The sequence below is a fragment of the Myxine glutinosa genome, chromosome 3, assembly GCF_964187855.1.
Source record: "Myxine glutinosa chromosome 3, kmMyxGlut1.1, whole genome shotgun sequence".
NCBI lineage: Eukaryota > Metazoa > Chordata > Myxini > Myxiniformes > Myxinidae > Myxine > Myxine glutinosa.
The window spans coordinates 195,469,068-195,489,946 of record NC_136263.1 but is presented as its reverse complement, the minus strand read 5'-3'; the positions used below and the strand labels follow the sequence as shown (position 1 = coordinate 195,489,946).

Below are 20,879 nucleotides of genomic sequence, written 5' to 3'. Positions count from 1 at the left end.
TTCGGCCATCTTGGATCTGATCTAGAAAGAGAATGACGAGCTTATGCATGCCATCATTCATGATCTGTGTGCCAAGTTTGAATAAGATCGGTAAATGTATGTCCGGGAAATGGTTGAGGACGTGTTCAACATCGGGTTTTTTTACAACTAAAATCTGAATCGCCTCACGAAACAAAATGATGTGCATATGTATCCCATCATGTATTGTCTTTCTACCAAGTATGAACAAAATTAGTCCATACATCTCCGAGATATGGTTGTGGACACACGCACGGACAGACGAAACCCAATTCATAAGCCCCCGTTTCAGAATAATTCCAACGGAAGCTAATAAAATAACAGCTGTCATCATTGCATTTAAAATACCAACAAAGTTTGTTCCATTTCCAATTGCCAAAAAGTTTCATAATATTATTATATACAGTCACATGAAAAAGTAAGTACACCCCATGTAAAGTTTTGACTTTTTCAACATATTTCAACATACAGCTATTTGATCTTCATTTCAACAATATTGATAGATAAAGGTGATATAATCTATCTATAATTCCAGTAATCTCTGTCTGTACGTTTGTACGTTTGTACGTTTGTCTGTCTGTGACCGCTGTTTCTCGACAACCACGGGTCCGATATACTTTTAACTTGCCAGGTATATTGCTGGGGACCCGAGGATGTGCCTTTTCAAGGTTTCATATTAATCGGACAATTACTTACCGAGCTATGTACAAAAAACGATTCAACCAATCAGAGAGCAGCGAACGATCGCGTGTGCCGGCGTTGCGAATGGACCAAACCATTCCATGTAAATAGAGGGGGGGGTTCTGTGGTCGTTGCGAATGGACGAAACCATTTCATGTAAATAGAGGGGGGGGATTGTCACTGTACTCGCAAGCCGTTCGCCGTTCGCTTTGGCGTTGCGAATGGACCAAACCATTTCATGTAAATAGAGGGGGGGGATATAATTTTAGATAGATATATAGTACGGGCATATATATAGTACGGGCATGCCCTAGTATAACAAATATCATGAAACATTTACATTTTGTAGTCCATTGTATAATTTAAATAAATATAAATGCCAATTTCGCATGTGGAAAAAGTAAGTACACCCTTGGCTCTAATAGGTGGTATTGCCCCCTTTGGCAGAAACAACCTCAAGTAGGTGTTTCTTATAACTGTCTACCAGTCTCTGATATCGACTGGGAGAAATTTTTGCCCACTCCTCCAGGCAGAATTATTTCAGCTGTGCGATGTTTGAAGGGTTTCTTGCATGCACAGCTCGTTTCAAATCCCCCCACAACATCTCGATGGGATTTAGATCCGGGCTTTGACTTGGCCATTCCAGAACCCTCCATTTCATTCTTTTCAGCCATTCCTTGGTGGATTTACTGGTATGTTTAGGGTCATTGTCATGTTGCAAGGTCCACCTTCGGTTGAGCTTCAACTCTTCGACAGATGGCCTGACATTATCCTCAAGCACCCTCTGGTACAATGAAGAATTAATAGTGGATTCTATGATGGTGAGCTGCCCAGGCCCTGATGCAGCAAAGCTGCCCCAAACCATAATATTTCCACCACCATGCTTTACAGTTGGTATCAGGTTCTTGTGGTCAAATGCTGTCTTTGGTTTTCGCCAAACATTTCTTCTGGTACTGTGGCCAAATAGCTCTACCTTTGACTCATCTGTCCAGAGCACATTGTTCCAGAAGTGCTGGTCTTTGCCGAGGTGTTCATTGGCAAACTTTAGTCTTGCCCTGATGTTCTTTCTGGACAGCAAAGGTTTCCTCCTGGCACACCTCCCATGTAGATCAAATTTGTGCAGCCTCTTTCTAATGGTAGACTCGTGCACTTTGACATCAACAGTGGCAAGAGCTACCTGTAGGTCCCGTGATGACATTCTGGGGTTCTTAGAGACTTCTTTCAGCATATTGTGGTCTGCTCTCGGGCTGAACTTGCTGGGGTGGCCTGGCCTGAACAAGTTGGCAGTTGTTTGGAATCTTCTCCACTTGTAGATGATCTTCCGGACAGACGAATGATTGATTTCAAATTGTTTGGAGATCTTTTTAAATCCCTTCCCAGACTCGTAGGCATCTATAACCTCCTTTCTGAAGGCCTCTTAGAGCTCTTTTGATCTAGGCATGGTGACGCCCCACACTTCAACAACAAAGTGCAAACCAAACTAAATGTCTGAGGTTTAAATAAGACAGGTTCCTCCAAGATCCTCTCTAACGATGTTCTAATCATTTGCACCTGAGCTGGTGCACCCGATTCTAATTTTAGGTATTTGAAGTGATAAATGTGGGGTTGTACTTACTTTTTCCACATGCAAAATTTGCATTTATGTTTATTTAAATTATACAATGGACTACAAAATGTAAATGTTTCATGATATTTGTTATATTATATCACCTTTATCTGTCAATATTGTTGAAATGAAGGTCAAATAGCTATATGTTGAAATATGTTGAAAAAACTTTACATGGTGTGTACTTACTTTTTCACGTGACTGTACATGAGAGAGATGACCCCTGGTAGTGTATAAGATATTTAACGCCAATGCCTTCGTGCTGTGTGTCTTGCCTTGGTGCAGCGGTGTTTTGTGTCCATGTTCTTGAGGTCGCATGTCAATCAAATATTAGTGAATATTGGTTTGCTGATCTGCCCCAAACCCATCCCTGTTATGATTACTACTCCCTCCTCCCCCCACCCTCACCCCTGTTTTGTAACCTGCTATGATGTCATAGCATTACATTGGGCCTGGGTTTACTGTTACATCATGAGCGTGAAGCACTTGTGGTGGTGCTGGAACACGCTGTGACTAGCGAGATGGACTCTCCCCTCAACCGTGATTTTGAAAGACAAATGATGCAGATGCATGGGAGTTGGTAGCCTGGTGTTGATCCAACGGTTAAGGTAGCTGGTTTGGGATCTTCGAGTCCTGAGTTCGAGCCCCTGTCACGCCATTGAATTAGCACCAGGTGGGTTGACTCAGCCTGTTATCCTTCCGAGGTTGGCAAAATGAGTACCGGCTGACTGGTAATAGGGGGGCATTGCATCAGCGGCAGCTGCGCCCCCAGAAAATGATACAACCAGCAGTCACAGGCTGCACACAAACCACCTTGGGAGTCGTTAGATAAAATTCAGAAGAGGGTAAAGAGATTCCAAGAGTTAGCGGAAGAGCTTGGACCAGCAGTGAAAATGGAGTATTGAGTAGATTCGGAGGTTATCCCTACTCAGAGATCGAGGTGGCAGGTGCAATTGGAGTTGGAACGGAGAATGGGCTGGACAGGAATGCTGGAGAGAAGAGGCTGCCATCATCATCCAGCATGGGTCGGCTACATTTGGGCGTCCACTGCCAACCCGTGCCTCCTTTGGCTCCTCTTTCTCACCAGATGCACATGTGACAGCTCTCCGGCCAAGAGGAGACACGACGTTTTCAAACCATTATCTCCCTTTTATTCTCCAGGCCCCAACTTAAAGGTGTATTTATTGTTTTGCAAACCCAATCATCCCGACCAATCCCATTTTTGTTCTGACTTGCGGCTATAGCCCAGTATAAGTTAAGTACATGTTCTGTGCCATCTTGTTGGGCCTCTGTCATGGTTCGTGCCATCGCCGTGCAATATAATATACTGATAGCCATTACTATTTGGAAATGAATTACTGTGTATGGTTTAGGAAGTCCAGCTAGTCTGGATTGTTTCGCTATTTGTTATCATTGTTATGTCCATAAGAATGTCCTTTGTTATCATTGTTGGAAGCACGGCCTTGTGGGTATCCTAGGTAAAGGGGGTAATGTTGTTCCATTCTGTTTTCCCATAGAACACGTCCATCACCGATTTTATTGTTCACACCAAACATCCAAAGCGAGGTGCGTCTTCAAAAAATAAAGACCTCTGCAAAAGGCCACAGGTGACATCGCTTGTTAGCTTTCTTTTGCTGTGCCTTTAATGCAATGGCTTGTACCTTTACCTTTTCTAACACTCTCCAACATCCCCCTGAAGGTGAAAATGGTCCTGGTGATGACGAGCATGCATTCTGAGTGAGTCCTGTTATAATATGGGGAGGGGAAGGGGAGTGAGGGGTTTTGCATTGTGTGTGTGTGTGTCTGCGTGTGCATGTGTGTGTAATATGTGTGTGTAATATGTGTGTGTGTGTGTAATATGTGTGTGTAATATGTGTGTGTAATATGTGTGTGTGTGATGTGTGTGTGTGTGTGATATGTGTGTGTGTGTGTGTCTGTATGTGTGTGTGTGTCTGCGTGTGCATGTGTGTGTGTCTGCGTGTGCATGTGTGTGTAATATGTGTGTGTGTGTGTAATATGTGTGTGTGTAATATGTGTGTGTGTAATATGTGTGTGTGTGTGTGTGTGTGTGTGTGTGTGTGTGTGTGTGTGTGTGTGTGTGTGTGTGTGTGTGTGTGTGTGTGTGTGTGATATGTGTGTGTAAAATGTGTGTGTGTGTAATATGTGTGTGTATAATATGTGCTTGTGTAATATGTGTTTGTGTAATATGTGTTTGTGTAATATGTGTGTGTGTGATATGTGTGTGTGTGTGTGTCTGTATGTGTGTGTGTGTCTGTGTGTGCATGTGTGTGTGTCTGCGTGTGCATGTGTGTGTAATATGTGTGTGTGTGTGTAATATGTGTGTGTAATATGTGTGTGTGTAATATGTGTGTGTGTAATATGTGTGTGTGTAATATGTGTGTGTGTAATATATGTGTGTGTGTGTGTGTGTGTGTGTGTGTGTGTGTGTGTGTGTGATATGTGTGTGTAAAATGTGTGTGTGTGTAATATGTGTGTGTATAATATGTGCTTGTGTAATATGTGTTTGTGTAATATGTGTTTGTGTAATATGTGTTTGTGTAATATGTGTTTCTGTAATATGTGTTTGTGTAATATGTGTTTGTGTAATATGTGTTTGTGTAATATGTGTTTGTGTAATATGTGTTTGTGTAATATGTGTGTGTGTAATATGTGTGTGTGTAATATGTGTGTGTGTAATATGTGTGTGTGTAATATGTGTGTGTGTAATATGTGTGTGTGTAATATGTGTGTGTGTAATATGTGTGTGTAATATGTGTTTGTGTAATATGTGTTTGTGGAATATGTGTGTGTAATATGTGTGTGTGCAATATGTGTGCGTGCAATATGTGTGCGTGTAATATGTGTGCGTGTAATATGTGTGCGTGTAATATGTGTGTGTGTAATATGTGTGTGTGTAATATGTGTGTGTGTAATATGTGTGTAATATGTGTGTGTGTAATATGTGTGTAATATGTGTGTGTGTAATATGTGTGTGTGTAATATGTGTGTAATATGTGTGTGTAATATGTGTGTGTGTAACATGTGTGTGTAATATGTGTGTGTGTAATATGTGTGTGTAAAATGTGTGTGTGTGTGTGTGTGTGTCTGCATGTGCATGTGTGTGTGTGTGTGTGTAATATGTGTGTGTAATATGTGTGTGTTTAATATGTGTGTGTGTAATATGTGTGTGTGTAATATGTGTGTGTAATATGTATGTGTAATATGTGTTTGTGTAATATGTGTGTGTGTAATATGTGTGTGTGTAATATGTGTGTGTGTAATATGTGTGTGTGTAACATGTGTGTGTGTAACATGTGTGTGTAATATGTGTGTGTAATATGTGTGTGTAATATGTGTGTGTGTAATATGTGTGTGTGTTATATGTGTGTGTAATATGTGTGTGTGTAATATGTGTGTGTGTAATATGTGTGTGTGTAATATGTGTGTGTGTAATATGTGTGTGTGTAACGTGTGTGTAATATGTGTGTGTAATATGTGTGTGTGTAACATGTGTGTAATATGTGTGTGTGTGTAATATGTGCGTTTAATATATGTGTGTGTGTGTGTAATATGTGTGTGTAATATGTGTGTGTGTGTAATATGTGTGTGTGTGTAATGTGTGTGTGTGTAATATGTGTGTGTGTGTAACATGTATGTGTGTAATGTGTGTGTGTGTGTAATATGTGTGTGTGTAATGTGTGTGTGTTAACAAGGAGAGATGCAGAAAATAGGGCAAGATGAAGAAGATTGTCATGGGGACCGCATGGCTAACCCCCGCTCTAGCAGGGAAAATGGCCTTAAAATGCATGTTATTGTTGTTGTTGTTGTAATGTATGTGTGTGTGTGTGTGTAATATGTGTGTGTGTGTGTAATATGTGTGTGTGTGTGTGTGTGTGTGTGTGTGTGTGTGTGTGTGTGTGTGTGTGTGTGTGTGTGTGTGTGTGTGTGTGTGTGTGTGTGTAATTAATATGCACAATATGTCACGTATAATATTGTGACAGTTCTGCGACGCCGTCATTCCCCAGGCAACAGCAACCACCATACAGGTCCCTCGTTAGTTGTTTCCTTCGTACCTGTGCAGATAGTCCTCCCCTTTTGTGTCGTGGGTTTATTCGGTCAAGATCCGTTGTGCGGGATTAGCGAGGTTTTTCCTGTTTTCTCCCCATTTCAGTATAAGTAAACTCCCACATTGGCACACGACAACTCGACCTATCCCGCAACAGCTGCGCCCCTCGCCTGCCTTACCTGAATTTGCATGTGCGCTCCAAAACCCAATTCAAATTGTGTGCTAAAACCAAACTGTCACACCCCTATAACCTCCACCACACTCTTCCTACAAACGCTACAATCGTCACACTACTTCAGTGGTTCTCAAACTTTATTGGACTACTGCCCCCTTCTGCCCTCTTGGACCGGCCCAATGCCCACCTTGTCCTATCGTTCGTGGTCTGGCACCCAGAATGTATGTAGATAGGAAGCAAAAATAACAGAAGCCAAATATTTTCTGAATAATATTTTAATTTATTTAACTTTACTTTTTATTTTATTTTGCAAGACCTACAATGTTTCACCAGAACAGGCCCAGGTGAGGCAAACTGGGAATCTGTTATCACAGGCCCGAATACCGTTAGTGTGAAGGGTGGGCCTGGTGACTCGCTGCGAGATTACGAACGTCTGGCTCCATCTCATTGAGGTAGAGACGCAGATCGCCCCTCTTGGTAATGTCAAGGAGGTTTCGATACTTGGTCAGCAGCACCATCACGGCGCTGAACCCTCTTTCAACGAGGTATGATGTGGGGAACGCCATCAGCAGCAGTTCTGCCTCTGTCCACATTGCGGGGTATTCGCCCCGCTCCAGAATCCAGAATTTACCGTATTCATGCTGCGAGAATCTTGCCTTCGCCTCATCATCATTGTGGAGGTTGATAATTTCGTCCTGTAATTCGCGCTTCACATCTTGAATGTCACATTTGAATGGGTTGATCACCCATGCTGGCACCGACATTTCCAGCATGTCTCTGAAACGCTGCTCCATATCTCCACGAATCTTCTCAAGGTGATTGCAATAAACGAGCAGCTCTTCATCAGAAACAGCAGTTTCCTTTGCCAACTGGGGAAAGTGGTACATATCTCTGTGGCCGAGGGTTTCCCTGTGCAGAGTCGCCTTGGTTACGAACGCGCCGATCACTTTCTTTGCTTTAATCAGCGTCATATGGTCAAAAACCTGGTGTTGGGCTAGCGGCTAGGGTGCCAGCTTAGGATCCTAGGATCCTGGGTTCGAATCCCGGTCGATCGCTGAATTAACGCCAGGGGGGTTGACTCAGCCTGTCATCCTTCCGAGGTTGGCAAATTGAGTACCAGTTCACTGGTAATTCCCTGTTTGTCATAAAAAGGCGACAAAAAGGGTTGGCGGCAGGAAGGGCATCCGGCCGTAAAACATTGCTTCAAAAAGGGGACCAAAAAACAACAACAACCACGGTCCCCGAAAAAGGCCAACCCCCACTTGCGGGGAAAAATGGCCTCTAAAGGTGGTTTTATTTTATTTTATATGGTCACCCTGGAGTTGACTGTTGACATCATTCAGTATACTGAATATGTCCGTGAGGTAAGCCACATCATGCTTAATCGCATTCACTTTCTCCGATAGCTCCGTATCAATTTCCGACAAAAACTCGACCACTGTTGAGAAGAGGGCATGGAAACGGGTCAAACAAGCGCCTTTGGACAACCATCGAACTTGAGTATGCAACAGGAGCCGCTCGAATGCCTCATCGTTCTCCTGGCAAAACTGACGAAACAGCCGATCATGCAGAGATGACACCTTGATTTTATTCACTGCTTTGATTACTGTTTGGAGTGATGTATGAAGTCTGGTGCTGAGAGCTTTTGCTACAAGATGCTGGCGGTGCACGACACAGTGAATGGCGAACACGGACGGTACCTGGTTCTTCAGAAGCGCAATAAAACCACGCTGTCGGTCAACCATCGCTGGTGCCCCATCCGTCGCGCAAGCGAGATTGTTCTCCATCGGTATGTTCTTATCAGTAAAGTACTTCTCCAACGTTTGGAAGATGGAAGAACCCTGTGTATCAGTCTGGAGAGAGCGGGCAAACAACATTTCTTCCACCATTTCCTGATCACGGATGAAGCGAACGTAACAGAGTAACAGAGCTTCACTGACGCAAAGTGGACTCATCCAGCTGGATGGCGAATTGTGTGCTTCTCTGCTCACTACACAGCTTATCTTCTACATCTGATGACATTTCATCAATCCGCCTGGCCACAGAATCATTTAGTCTAGTAGGAAGACTAGGTCCCCCTGCACCCCCCGGAGATATACTTCTAATCAGTGTTTCTAGATTGGAAAAAATGTGTAGAAAATGACTAGCTATGGCCCCAAGCTGAAAAAATGTCCCACATACCATTTTTATGCAAATTACTGCTGCAAATTTTATGCAAAATTATGCAAATTTTATGCAAATTTTTGATGAGGAGTAGAGTTGAGGGGTCTTTGAGGGCTTCATCGAGGTGCTCTCGGTTGCAAGACTGGGTCATTCTGAGAAGCACAGCAGGGTCAGAGATCATGATGTTCTCCTCCTCAGTGAATCTCTCCATCAACAGCCTCTCCATTGCCTCACACACTGTTTTGAGGCAAAAGAGGGACTTTGCGTAGGCCTTTCCACTGAGAACACCTTTGAGAGATCCACTTGTTACTAGTTGTGCCTCAAAGAGAATCTCTGCATATCCAGAACCACGCATCTTGTGTCCAGTGAGCATCCCGATGTAGTTCATGGATGTGTGGAAGGGTCCAATCGTTACTACATGACTAGCAAATTCATTTGGCCAGCGCCAGATGATGGGAAGGGCTTTCATGCAGACACCCAGATCAAATGTATTCAGGACCCATCTCTGACCCACCTCAGCAGTTGCTGCCTCGGAACGCTTCAGTAGCTCACGAACAACTGCGTTGTCTGTGATCGGTTGGTGGATAGGCGTGCAGTAGTCGACTGTTGATTTGCTGGGTGGGGGAGAACCAGTTGCAGAGGTGAAACCCCCTAGCCCAGGCACAGGCTGCAGGCCACAGCTTCCGATGTATCTGATGAAGAGCCAGATGTAGTACTCTTGCATCGTAGTGGCATAGACTGTGTCATTCTCTGCTGGCGGTGTGAATGATGAGCCTTCAGGGAACTTCGGGCCAACGCGAGTAAAGTGCAAGGGTGGGAGAGTTTTTGGTGTGTCGACCTTCAGGCTACGCTGTTGTGACCTATTGATGGTAGGTAGCATTCGGTCCTTGCTGCTCTCGAACCCGGGCTTGACCTCCTGCACCATGATTCCTCCAGCACTGTTTACAATGTTGCTGCCGTGCACACTGGTAGTGGTTTTATTCAAGTTGTCCCACTGACAGTGGAATACAAGGTTGCCCTCTCCTGTCACAATTTGTGGTGTACGATAAGTTGAGACTTCATCCAGGACCTTGGCGAGAGCAGTTTCCAACTCCAAGGCGAAATCGTAGCTCTCAGAGTGTCCAAGCCTGTGTAGTATTGTGGTGAGCTGTTTGCTTCGGAACAGGTGCCTTACAGTCACACAGAGGAGAATGTGCTTTGGTAACTTCCATTTTCCATCTGACACTGCACGGCACAGATCTTGTCCAATGGAGAAGACCAGACGCTTCACCTTTTCTGTCTCGATGCCCTCCTTGCCAGTCATTAGCACGCTGAGAAAGCGGACAAGGTCTGGAGGTAGGATGTCTTCAGGATTGAGCTCCATGTCTTCAGCTGTTGGTGGCCATGGTTGGTCTTTACACTCTCTGAAAGCCTGTAGAATACCCTGGCGAAGTTGGAGGGCAACATTTTGGTTCTTGTTTGTGCTTCCGAGTGTGAATGCTCGTGCGAGAGCATTGGAAACTGTTATGTTTGAGCTGTGCACAAGCCAGAAAGAAATGACATCACATTTGTCATGATCAACCTTCGTGAAGTGGATATGCTCCTTGATTGGGTCATTCTGTAGGCGTTTCAGTAGTTTCTCTGACCGATAATTTGAGTTCTCATATCCATTCAGTTTCAGTTCCTCGACATAGAGCAAGCGCAAGGAAGAAAGCTGTAGAACTTTATTCTGCTGGATGACCTGGGTTTGAATGTGTTCCAGTACTGAGTTGAATGCCTTTTCATGGGCGGCTGACATGCAAGCCTGCTCCTTTGGTGCTTCGGCTCTGTGAATCGCACGCTCATAGTTGTAGAATGCTGTGCGGAAAGCTTTAAAACATGACGGATGGTGTTTGGCCTCACATGCAAAGAGGTCTTTGTTTTTCACCTTTCGATGGAGTCGATAGAGACCCATTTTCTCAGCCCGTGTTTCGATTTGCTCCCATGCATTTTCTTTGTTTTTAAAGGATGGGAAGGTTGTAGGCCTCTCAGTATTGCGATGAGCATCTTTGGTCTCAACTTTCTCACAAAATATACACTCTGGCGGGAAGATGGGTTCAGCAGAACCTCCTGGTTTACGAGGAGAGTGATGCCATGATGAGGTTGATGGCCCTGGTTCTGTATCATCTCCCAGACGATGAAAGTGGCGGACAAAGTGCTTATAACACTTGCTGTGATATCCTACTCTTTCTAGGTCATCAGGAAGAGTTGCCGGGATCTGATCACATACTGATTGCATACGACATGGGGAGTCATGCGGTTGGTTGAGACGTCTATCCCGGATCTTTTGAAGCAGTTGCAGTTTTTCTGAAGCAGATCCTTTAATTTTACGGAGGGGCGTGAAATCCCCATGATCAGACATGGATGGTACATGAAGGATGCATGTAGGAGGAGAGCTTTGGGCTGCAGGTTCTACACTCCGTTTTCTTTTGGGCATGCTTGCTGTCGATGTCTACCATCACTGTTAAATGACAAATAAGAAATCACGAATGATGTTAAAAGTGCCTGTGAAAGGAGGCTCTGAGTTTTCAGTGAGGTAACAGAGGTTCTGAGTCATGTTCTACACTAGGGTACTTTTTAGCTGACTAAACCATGTTTAGTGGCATCAAAAGTGCTAATAGCTAAAACATCTAAATTCTTCCACACTAACGTTAGCTATCTAGGCCAATGAAACATTGTGCTAAGTTACTGTAGCTAGCTCAGCTGTCGTGCCTCTTTCTGGTTCAATTCATATACAGAAGTCAACAGATATGTCTCATGTTTGGCATTAACAAAAGTTTAAGTTACACCGACATTAGGAACATACTGTACATAGATGAGGGTAGCTTTAACGTTAGCTAACATGGTGCTAGCTGGCTCAGCTGTTATTCTGCCTGTTTATGATTTCATGCAGAAACTGAAGTCAAGAGTGTGAGTAACATTATAGTTAGCATCTTACCTGGCTAGATTGGAGGATGAATACCAAGAACAACACACAGATGGAATGGAAGACTGAACTTTCAACTGAGGTATTCAATAACATCAACGTTACCAATTGATACGAGCGCGCGACATTACCAATTGATACGAGCGCGCGAGCGCGCATGTTACATGGATGGAAATGTAAAATGGCAGCTATAGCAGCACTAATTTGGATCTCTAGTCTGTCATTTCTGCACTGTGATTGGATAACATAAAAAAATATGTTTGGGAGTTAACAGCAGGAGTTGGTAGATTTTACGTGGGCTGGGTGAGAAACCTTTAAATAAGCAAGTGAAAATCTCTCGCAATACAAAGTCAATGGTGGGAAGAAAAGTTGAGTGGTACCAATGTTACTGCCAATGTCCCGCCCCTATGCAAGACTCAGGAGCATCTTGTTGACATTTAACCTTGAAAATACCTGGGTTTAGACCCCTTATGTACCATGTTAAGTTATCTGCAGTATTAACGTATCCTTATCATTTGTAAAACTGATTATTTTGTAATTACAGCATTAATATGCATACTAGTATACCATAGACACATGTAATCATGTTATGAATAGTTCTATCATGATCTATGCCCTTCAAAACATGGGTCTAGACACCTTCATTTTTCAATTATCTGCAATATTGGCTGAGATATGTCAAAAATCGTTTTTTTGATAATGGCAGCAGTAATTTGCATAAAAATGGTATGTGGGACATTTTTTCAGCTTGGGGCCATAGCTAGTCATTTTCTACACATTTTTTCCAATCTAGACACACTGATTAGAAGTATATCTCCGGGGGGTGCAGGGGGACCTAGTCTTCCTACTAGACTAATTGCTGAGCGCAATCGACGAGAGAACTGGATTCGGATCCTGGCCCATAACGGTTTTTATCACTTCCCCAACAGCTGGTTTGATCAACTGTTCGCCGATTGAATACGGTTTTCCAGATCTGGCGATGAGCAATGACAGCTTATACGACGCTTCCAGTCCTTTATCCACGAACTTTTGGCTGGCTTTGAACATCGTCGTTACCGTGGATGGCTTCTCAAATTTCTCTTTCAGCGATCGGAAATAGCTGACCTCTGCGCGAGCCTTTAATATCACTGTGCTTTTTACTCAGGTGCTCGCTCAGTCGAGATGGTTTCATTGCTTCGTTGGGCAGCGTGATACCACCCACACAACAAACACATCGGTAACTGTTTGTTCGTCGGAGATGGAATGAATCCATACTTGATGTATTCAACGGAATACTGACGATACTTTTTCTTTGAGGCCGACATCTTGAAGCCGACCGGATGTGAAGCTTTTTTGAATAACGAAATCAACATGCCAAAATGTCGAAAGACTAACACCAGCGGCCAGCGCTAATACTGACTGTTTATACCTTGCCCAATGTCTGTGCTGGCCAGGCCAGGCTGTAAAGTTGAACCAAGCACGTTGAATAGTGCAGCACGAATAGAGTGTATTATATCCCGCATAAAAAGATTCTTGCAAGCCGATTGGTTGAAATGGCACCACGTGACAAAAATTAGTGTTGTACTATTGGCCGCATTGGCGGCCAATAGTATTTCGCTGGTGTCATACACTATCATGTTTGTTGCGTGAGCATGTATGGACAAGAAAATACCGACATGACATCAGCGAATATGTGATCATAAAAACCATGCGGAGGGGGAAATAATGTGGTCGTTGATTGGATGGCCAATTTGCCGAATGGCGCCAGGTAACCTGTTCAGACTGCAGGAAGCCCAATGAGCGCTCCAAATCGCCGCTGCTCCTCTAAATTGCCAGTGCCCCCCAAATCATTGCCAGCGCCCCCCTACCGCCCGTGGACTCTGGAGCGCCCCACTGAAAGTTCCCAGCACCCACTGGGGGGCGGTAGAGACCACTTTGAGAACCTATACACTACACAATAAAATCATTAAAACACATTTATTAACATTTCACTTTATTTGAACATTACATAAGCTCGCTGTACTTGCTATCCATTCCTCAAATTATGACTCCTCCACCTCAGTACGAACAACCACAACACCTCAACAAACCACAACACTGCCTCAAACACAGCTCACCCACAATGCCGCCTCTACCATTGCTTCAACCACAATCACAGTAGATGCCCGCCGCCACCTTCGGAGCAACGGGAAAGGCAGCAAGATGTGATGACTGTGGTCAGGCACTTCACCCTCCCTCTTCAGACCTCATTAGCACGGAGTGCTAATTGGCCATTGGCACCTCATTAGTAGCCCTGATGCTCAGCTTACTTGTAAAAGCAATGAGGATCTCATTGCCTGTTCATGCAAGAGACACCAGCCCTATGGTGATTGAGGAATTCCAGTGTTGTGGCTCGTCCGGGAGTGAATGACGGACATTTTTGTAACTGGAGGCTAGCGTAGGTGGTGCCACCCTTGGAGAAATTTGGTGTACAACAATAGGCGCGACACAAAGTCCATTAACCACGCCTAGCGTCTCTTTTGATCCACATCAAAGCTCCGCCACCACCAAGCGGCTACAGAGGGTCTTGGAGAGGATCATTTTGGCTTAGTCGGCGGTATACTGATAAAGGCAGGTCGGAGCTGGGTGGAATGCAGCTGCAGCTGGGAGTTTGCGGGACAGAGTGCTGGGAGAGCAAGTGAGGCAGGCACCTTGCAGGACGCATTCATTTGGGCCAAGCCAATTACCACACACACGTACCTCTCACCTCACACGTTAAGCTGAGCTGTCTCCTCACATGTTGTTTCTCTCTCCAAATTGTCTACTCAGGACGCAGGAGCTCAACAAAGGCACTGCTGAAAACTGTCCTTTTAAGAACAAAGCCACAGTCAATCCTGGATACCTCTTTCCTGTTTCTTCCTCACACCTCACCACACCTCACCCAGACCCCCCACTTGCACCTCTTCAATATGCACACCAACCAGTATTCCTCCTTTTGACCCTCATGGATATTTCTGCCAGACATTTTGATTGATATTAACCTAATTGCTTGTACATTAAAGTGCTTTGAACTGCACCATATGCTCCCCCTTGGCCCCGCATTCGCATTGTAAATAAACCACCTATCGTTTAATTGTTCTGCCGATCTGTCTGTGCCTGTCATTTCCTCCATTGTATATAGGTAAGCCTGAGAGGTTTTAAATTCCTCAAGTAATTGGCTCTAATCAGTGTATGTCCAATGTGCACTGGTAGTTTTGGTCGGCTGCATCCAATTAAGAAGATAAGATCAGTACATAATCGAGGGCGCGTTCCCCGGCGAGGAAACAATCGGACTCCCAGGTAAGCGGTAATTAGATGGAGGACCCTGGGCCACGTGGTCAACTAATTGGCATCCGCGGTTGATTAGCAACCCGCCGCGATGCGGAGTTATCCGTGCTCGGTGACCTCAGGTCTGTAAGTCTGGGAGGAACCGAGGCAACCCCCTCGTAGTAGATCCCAAAATACTTAGCTGTAACAATATGTCTATATTCACATATCAATGTGTGTATATATATATGATATGTCACGTATCATATGCGTACAACCATGATTCATGTGCATGACCAATCACAATCATGCATGTGTACATTTAAATCACAACCGATGGATGCCATCGGTTGCCATCTCCTCTCGTGAGTCTCTAAGACTGAACGGAGGCTTCCCAGTTCTGAAACATCCATTTTCATCCGAGCAAGGAGCCACAACTCATGGACCAGGCCGTCTACTCTGTTTTCCCCTCCGTCCCTGAAGCAGCGATGGTGAAGATCTGCGCATCCTCCCGTGTGACCACCAGGGTATGTGCAGGTATGCCTGATCCCACGCAGGGACACCCCTGCTCGTTCAGACACGGCACACTGTTGCCACCGGTCGCCATCTCCACAAGCACTCCCACTGAAGCTCGTTCCCATCCATCCACGGTGGGAGGGAGTTGCACCGCGGGAGAGGGTCGGCAAAAAGGAGTCATCCTCGGCAGTAGGGACAAAGCGCACCAAGCTGAGGGAGTCGACAAAGCGCACCAAGCCGCACGACTAAGCTGCACATGTGTGGGGTGTGTGTGTGCGGTGTGAGTGTGTGTGTGTGTGTGTGTGTGTGTGTGTGTGTGTGTATGTGTGTGTGTGTGTGTGTGCGCGTGTGTGTGTTTTTGTGGGCGCCAGTGTATCGGCGCGCATGTGTTTGCATGTGTGGCAATGGGGTAGAAAAAGGGTGCTTCCTTCTTTAATTGGTCGAGGGAGTGTGTGTTGGGTGGTGGAGACCTAGTGACCCTGGTGATTCCAATTATGGGGGAGAACCAGTGCACAAGCTGGTTAATTGGCTAACATCCCAATGGAATGTTTTATCCCAACATTTTACTTCGTTATAAATACCTCAGTGTGATATTAAACCTAATTAAGGTTTAATGCAAAAAAATGACTTTGAAATTAACTTCAGGTATGACTGTGGGTCAAGATGGTGAAGGTTCATCAATATCGAATGGGAGAAGTTAAGAAAATTCACTTTTATTTTATTGAAGCATCCAGGTGTTTGAGGACACCACGTAGTGGTCCATGTGAGCTTCCCCTTTGTGCTCCTGGCAGGCAGCAGGTGCTCGTGCAGAATATTGTGAAGCATCTGGGCCAATGCAAAATATGTGACAACGTATCCAATAGAACGACGCACGTGGTGGCGGGAGATCATCGCCGCACCCTGAATGTGCTCCGTGGCATTTCCCAAGGCTGCTGGATCTTGAGCATCGATTGGGTAAGTGGTGTTTTAGCGGAATTGAAGCCCATTTAGTGACACAGGTGACCTTGCTTGGAATAACTTGTCCGATTTTGCTAGCATTTTGTGTCTGTCCATATCGTCAACGTGAGATTTGTAGTGATTTGTTGGAGCGTTCTGTGAAGGTGTTGGAGTCTGAAGAAGCTGGGTACTGGGTCGATGAGGAGCCCTATGAGATGACGGATTCATTCCCAGGCGCACGCGTGAGTGATGCACAATTGTCATGATCTTTCTTTGCTAAATTCCTGTTTGACTTTTTTGTGCGAACTTCAGAAAATCCTGGCAGTGACAGAAGCAAAAGCTGATCTGTTATGACAAACTCTTGCTGGTGTTGCCTTGAATGATGTAACAAAGAGAAGGTTGTTTATTTGGATCCTATTGGTTTGGTTTGGATCCTGTAGCCTTTCTTTGCATCAGAAGGATTTTGATTGTCTGCTTGATCCTTCATGGATGGAATATGTCCAGAACTAGAACAGCACTTGGTAGAATGTGTACCTCCGCCAGGTTGAACATATTACGGTTTTGTATCCCACTGATAGGAACCGTCTTTAGAGGCCATTTTACTCTGCAGAGCGGGGTTTGGCCTTTTTGGGCACCGTGGTCCCCTTTTCGAAGCAATGTTTTACGGCCGGATGTCCTTCCTGCCGCCAACCCTGTTAGCCACCTCTTGCGACACACACGGAATTACCAGTGAACTGGTACTCAATTTGCCGACCTCGGAAGGATGACAGGCTGAGTCAACCCCCCTGGCGTTAATTCAGCGATTGACCGAGATTCGAACCCAGGATCCTAGGATCCCAAACTGGCACCCTAACCGCTAAGCCAACACCAGGCTCCACTGATAGGCCGGATCTGAATTCGGACCTGAACCAAAATCGAATCAACTTGTTGTCACCTACGTAACTCATCCACCAAGCTTTGTCACAACTTTTTGAAACGTCGTGCTATACTATACAGTGTATAGTTTTTGGCCTTCTTTCTCAATGGTGAAGAATTCTTTTTTTTTATTACCTTACAGTGTTCGGATCCAAAACTTCACCAAAACCGATTCAATTCGTCGATCTCATACACCAAAACTGTCCACTAAGTTCCGTCCGAATCTTTCCATAATTTTATGTCATATCCTGCTTACAGACAAACAGACAGACAAACAGAGGTGAAAGCATAACCTCCATCCGCCTTTGGTGGCGGTGTTACGTACATATACATGTGTTACATACTACCTCGAAACACCAATGTGAGTGCACCAGTTACCCCCAGTATCATTCGGCTTCACACCTTCACACCTTATAAAGCGAAGAGAGGAGAGAAGAAGAGGAATCAAGGGCTATGATTTCAGAGAGACCTCCTTGAATAAATGATGGTGTGATGTTGCCCTGGTGACTGGTCACATTCAGATCTTGGGTGCAGTTACAAGGGAATTTGTTAGGTTAAATACTGGGTGTGAAGGTGTTAATAGTGTTGTCGATGCTTCGTTGTCCTGTGCAAAGTCCTGAATATGGCAAAATGGAGAAGATTGTCATGGGGACCGCAAGGCTAACCCCCGCTCTAGCAGGGAAAATGGCCTTAAAATGCATGTTGTTGTTGTGTTATGATGCTTCGTTGTCCTTTCCTGAAATTTCTTTTTTTTTCTCCCCTTCATGCTTCAAATACATGGATGTTCTTCCCTCTAGTTTTCAGGCTTTCATTGAAGGTATTTTACTGGATTTTTCTGGTTGATGCACGTGGCTCATTGGAAAAACACTTTTGGCCCATGGACTTCTCTCCGATTCTTGTTGGATTAGCATGTACAGTATAAATCATGATGGTGTATCATTTGCTGGTCGTTTGGGGGGACAGTCATTTGAGGTTATCAGGTTGTTACTTCCTTCTCATGTTTTTTCACATTACCATGAATGGCCATTTTGTAACCTGCAGGAGAACATACATCCTCCACGCTCACGTACAATGGCAGGGACTTGTTCTGTTTTCCATGTTTACGATGAATGATCTTCATCAATTGTGTTTTTATTTTTCTCACCGGATGCTTATATTTACCCTCGCCTGAGGAGAGGGTGTTGCATCTGAGTCCGTTTGTCCGTTTGTCTGTTTGTCTGTACGTTTGTTTGTCCGCACAGAATAAATATGATTTTCTCTGCAACCGTTGGCCTGATTGACAGGAAAACTTTCACCATAGGTGCAACTCCACCTGTAAAAAAATTTTAATGGTACTTGTGACGTCAGAGGTCACGTGATTCGGTCGCCATCTTGGAAAAACCGAAAAATCTCCGATTGCTTTCTTGTTGGCATTTGTGGTACTTCCTCCCGGTAGCACTCTGGAATGCTGTTGTTTGGGCGGCAGTCGGTAAGCTTGCGATATACAAGCCCAGAAATGTTTCAATTGCACATGCATGTGAATATTCTTTGATGTGATGTTTTATCCCTCTTATAGGGGTTGGTCACAGCATGATTTGGTGTAGAGTTTGATTTTCATGTCAACAATGGGAATGTTGAATTTTTTTGAAAGTTGTGTGTGGGGAAGGTTTTGTGTTTGGTCGAGGGAATGTTTTGCAGACTCTTCAGTGAAAAGGTTTTTACACCATACACGTGAAGTGCAAGCGTGGTTAAGCAATTGGTTAATTTCTGTCTTGGTCTGTCTATCTCTCTGTCTTTCTCTGTCTACAAACGGCAGTTTATGATCGAGGAACAACTTAATTTCATTTGAATGTTCTATTCCAAACACGAATCGGAACATGAATCGGAAAACAAACCTGCAGTTTAACAGTACTTTGGCTCTAAATTCATCCCGATCGCACATGCGCAGAGAGGAGTGAGATAATCTCTTTGCTATGTCTGCCTGGAAATCGAGCAAGATTGAAAATCATTCTAAGCAGGAAACGTACCGTTTTTAAGGATGTCTGTCATAAAGGGCACAAACAAAAGGCACAAATAACTAATAATAATGTGGTGGTGGTGTAAAAGACCAACGAATAATAATAAGGTGGTATAAAAGACGCTGCAACAACAGCAGCCAGCAAATTTCATAATTTCTTTTTTCTACAGATTTTAAAATCTTTATTTTATTTCAATTGAATTATACTAGGGCATGCCCGTACTATATATATATCTAAAAGTATATCCCCCCCCCCCCTCTATTTACATGCAATGGTTTGGTCCAAAGCTAACGGCTTGCGAGTACGGTGACAATCCCCCCCCTCTATTTACATGAAATGGTTTGGTCCAAAGCTAACGGCTAGCGGAGTTTGGTAAAGAAATCGCCATAGCGTGCACAAATGCGCAGGAAAGCGAAAGAATCGCAAATTAGTTTTAATTAGTTTTAAAACATAGTTTAACGCCAACATAGCGGCAACATAGTTTGCCAACGTGAAATAAATGAATACGCTCTCAAATGTGCCAAAAAAAAACAAAAACGCTACCCGTACGCTCTACCCCGCCCGTACGCCCGTAAACAAAAAAAACAACGCTCTTCGCTTCCGCCCTTCGCTCTGACTGAATTGGGAGAAATAATGCGCATAAGAAATCGAGAAATTATTATTTTCTCCGGAAGAAATCGAATTACGTACCGTAATGGCGCACGCGCTGGGCTCAGCATCAGCTCGCTCTCACATCGGCCACGCCTACGCAATAACGCGTTCTGTGATTGGATGCCGGAAGTGCAGTCCTCACTGTCCGGAAGGTCGCAAATCGCAGTTACGATGAATCGCAAATTAGTTTTAATTAGTTTTAAAACATAGTTTAACGGCAACATAGTTTGCCGACGGGAAATAAATGAATACGCTCTCAAATGTGCCATCCGAGGCAGAGTGTGTTCGCCACGTTCGGCACACGCGATAGCTCGCTGCTCTCTGATTGGTTGAATCGTTTTTTGGACATAGCTCAGTAAGTAATTGTCCGATTAATATGAAACCTTGAAAAGGCACATCCTCGGGTCCCCAGCAATATACCTGGCAAGTTTCAAGTATATCGGACCGGTAGTTGTCGAGAAATAGCGGTCACAGACAAACAAACAAACAAACAAACATACACACAGAGATTAGTGGAATTATAGATAGAGAACATAAATCGTCTTTTTCGCACTTTCAAAACCCTACTGTTTAGCAGTAATTGGACAAAATATTATGGCATTTTACATTGCCATGACCAATCAAATCTTCTCCAAGTACACCACGACCATGTCCAAATCTCCATAAACTTACTGCAGATCATGCAGCAAGCGCTGTGATGGGACTCGATATGTGCCCTGCTGCCCCGTCAAGTTAGGGGGTTTGATTTGATTTATTAATGAGCCTAATATGGTCACGAATAAACGCCCAGGAGTATGTTGTCCTGATGAGCCCACAGCCCACACCAATGGTAAAATCTAGATTGGCATCTCTGCTATTCATGACCATAGGCTTTAAATCTCAGTCTGCAAAGGTTTGAATGCCACACGGACGCCGCCTAGTTTGGAGGTGATATGTTGGTATAATTT

General features: G+C 44.3%; 1 protein-coding gene across 6 annotated transcripts in view; it reads left to right on the top strand.

Moving 5' to 3' along the window:
* The window catches only part of MCPH1 (microcephalin 1), a 243,684-nt gene that overhangs the window by 96,355 nt on the left and 126,450 nt on the right, over positions 1 to 20,879 (top strand). For all 6 annotated transcript variants that reach the window (XM_068109556.2, XM_068109553.2, XM_078774938.1 and 3 more), the window contains 4 exons: positions 3,823 to 3,912; positions 4,005 to 4,042; positions 16,225 to 16,387; positions 16,534 to 16,611. In XM_068109556.2, the coding sequence (XP_067965657.2) occupies positions 3,823 to 3,912; positions 4,005 to 4,042; positions 16,225 to 16,387; positions 16,534 to 16,611 (369 nt within the window). The remainder of the gene's footprint in view (positions 1 to 3,822; positions 3,913 to 4,004; positions 4,043 to 16,224; positions 16,388 to 16,533; positions 16,612 to 20,879) is intronic.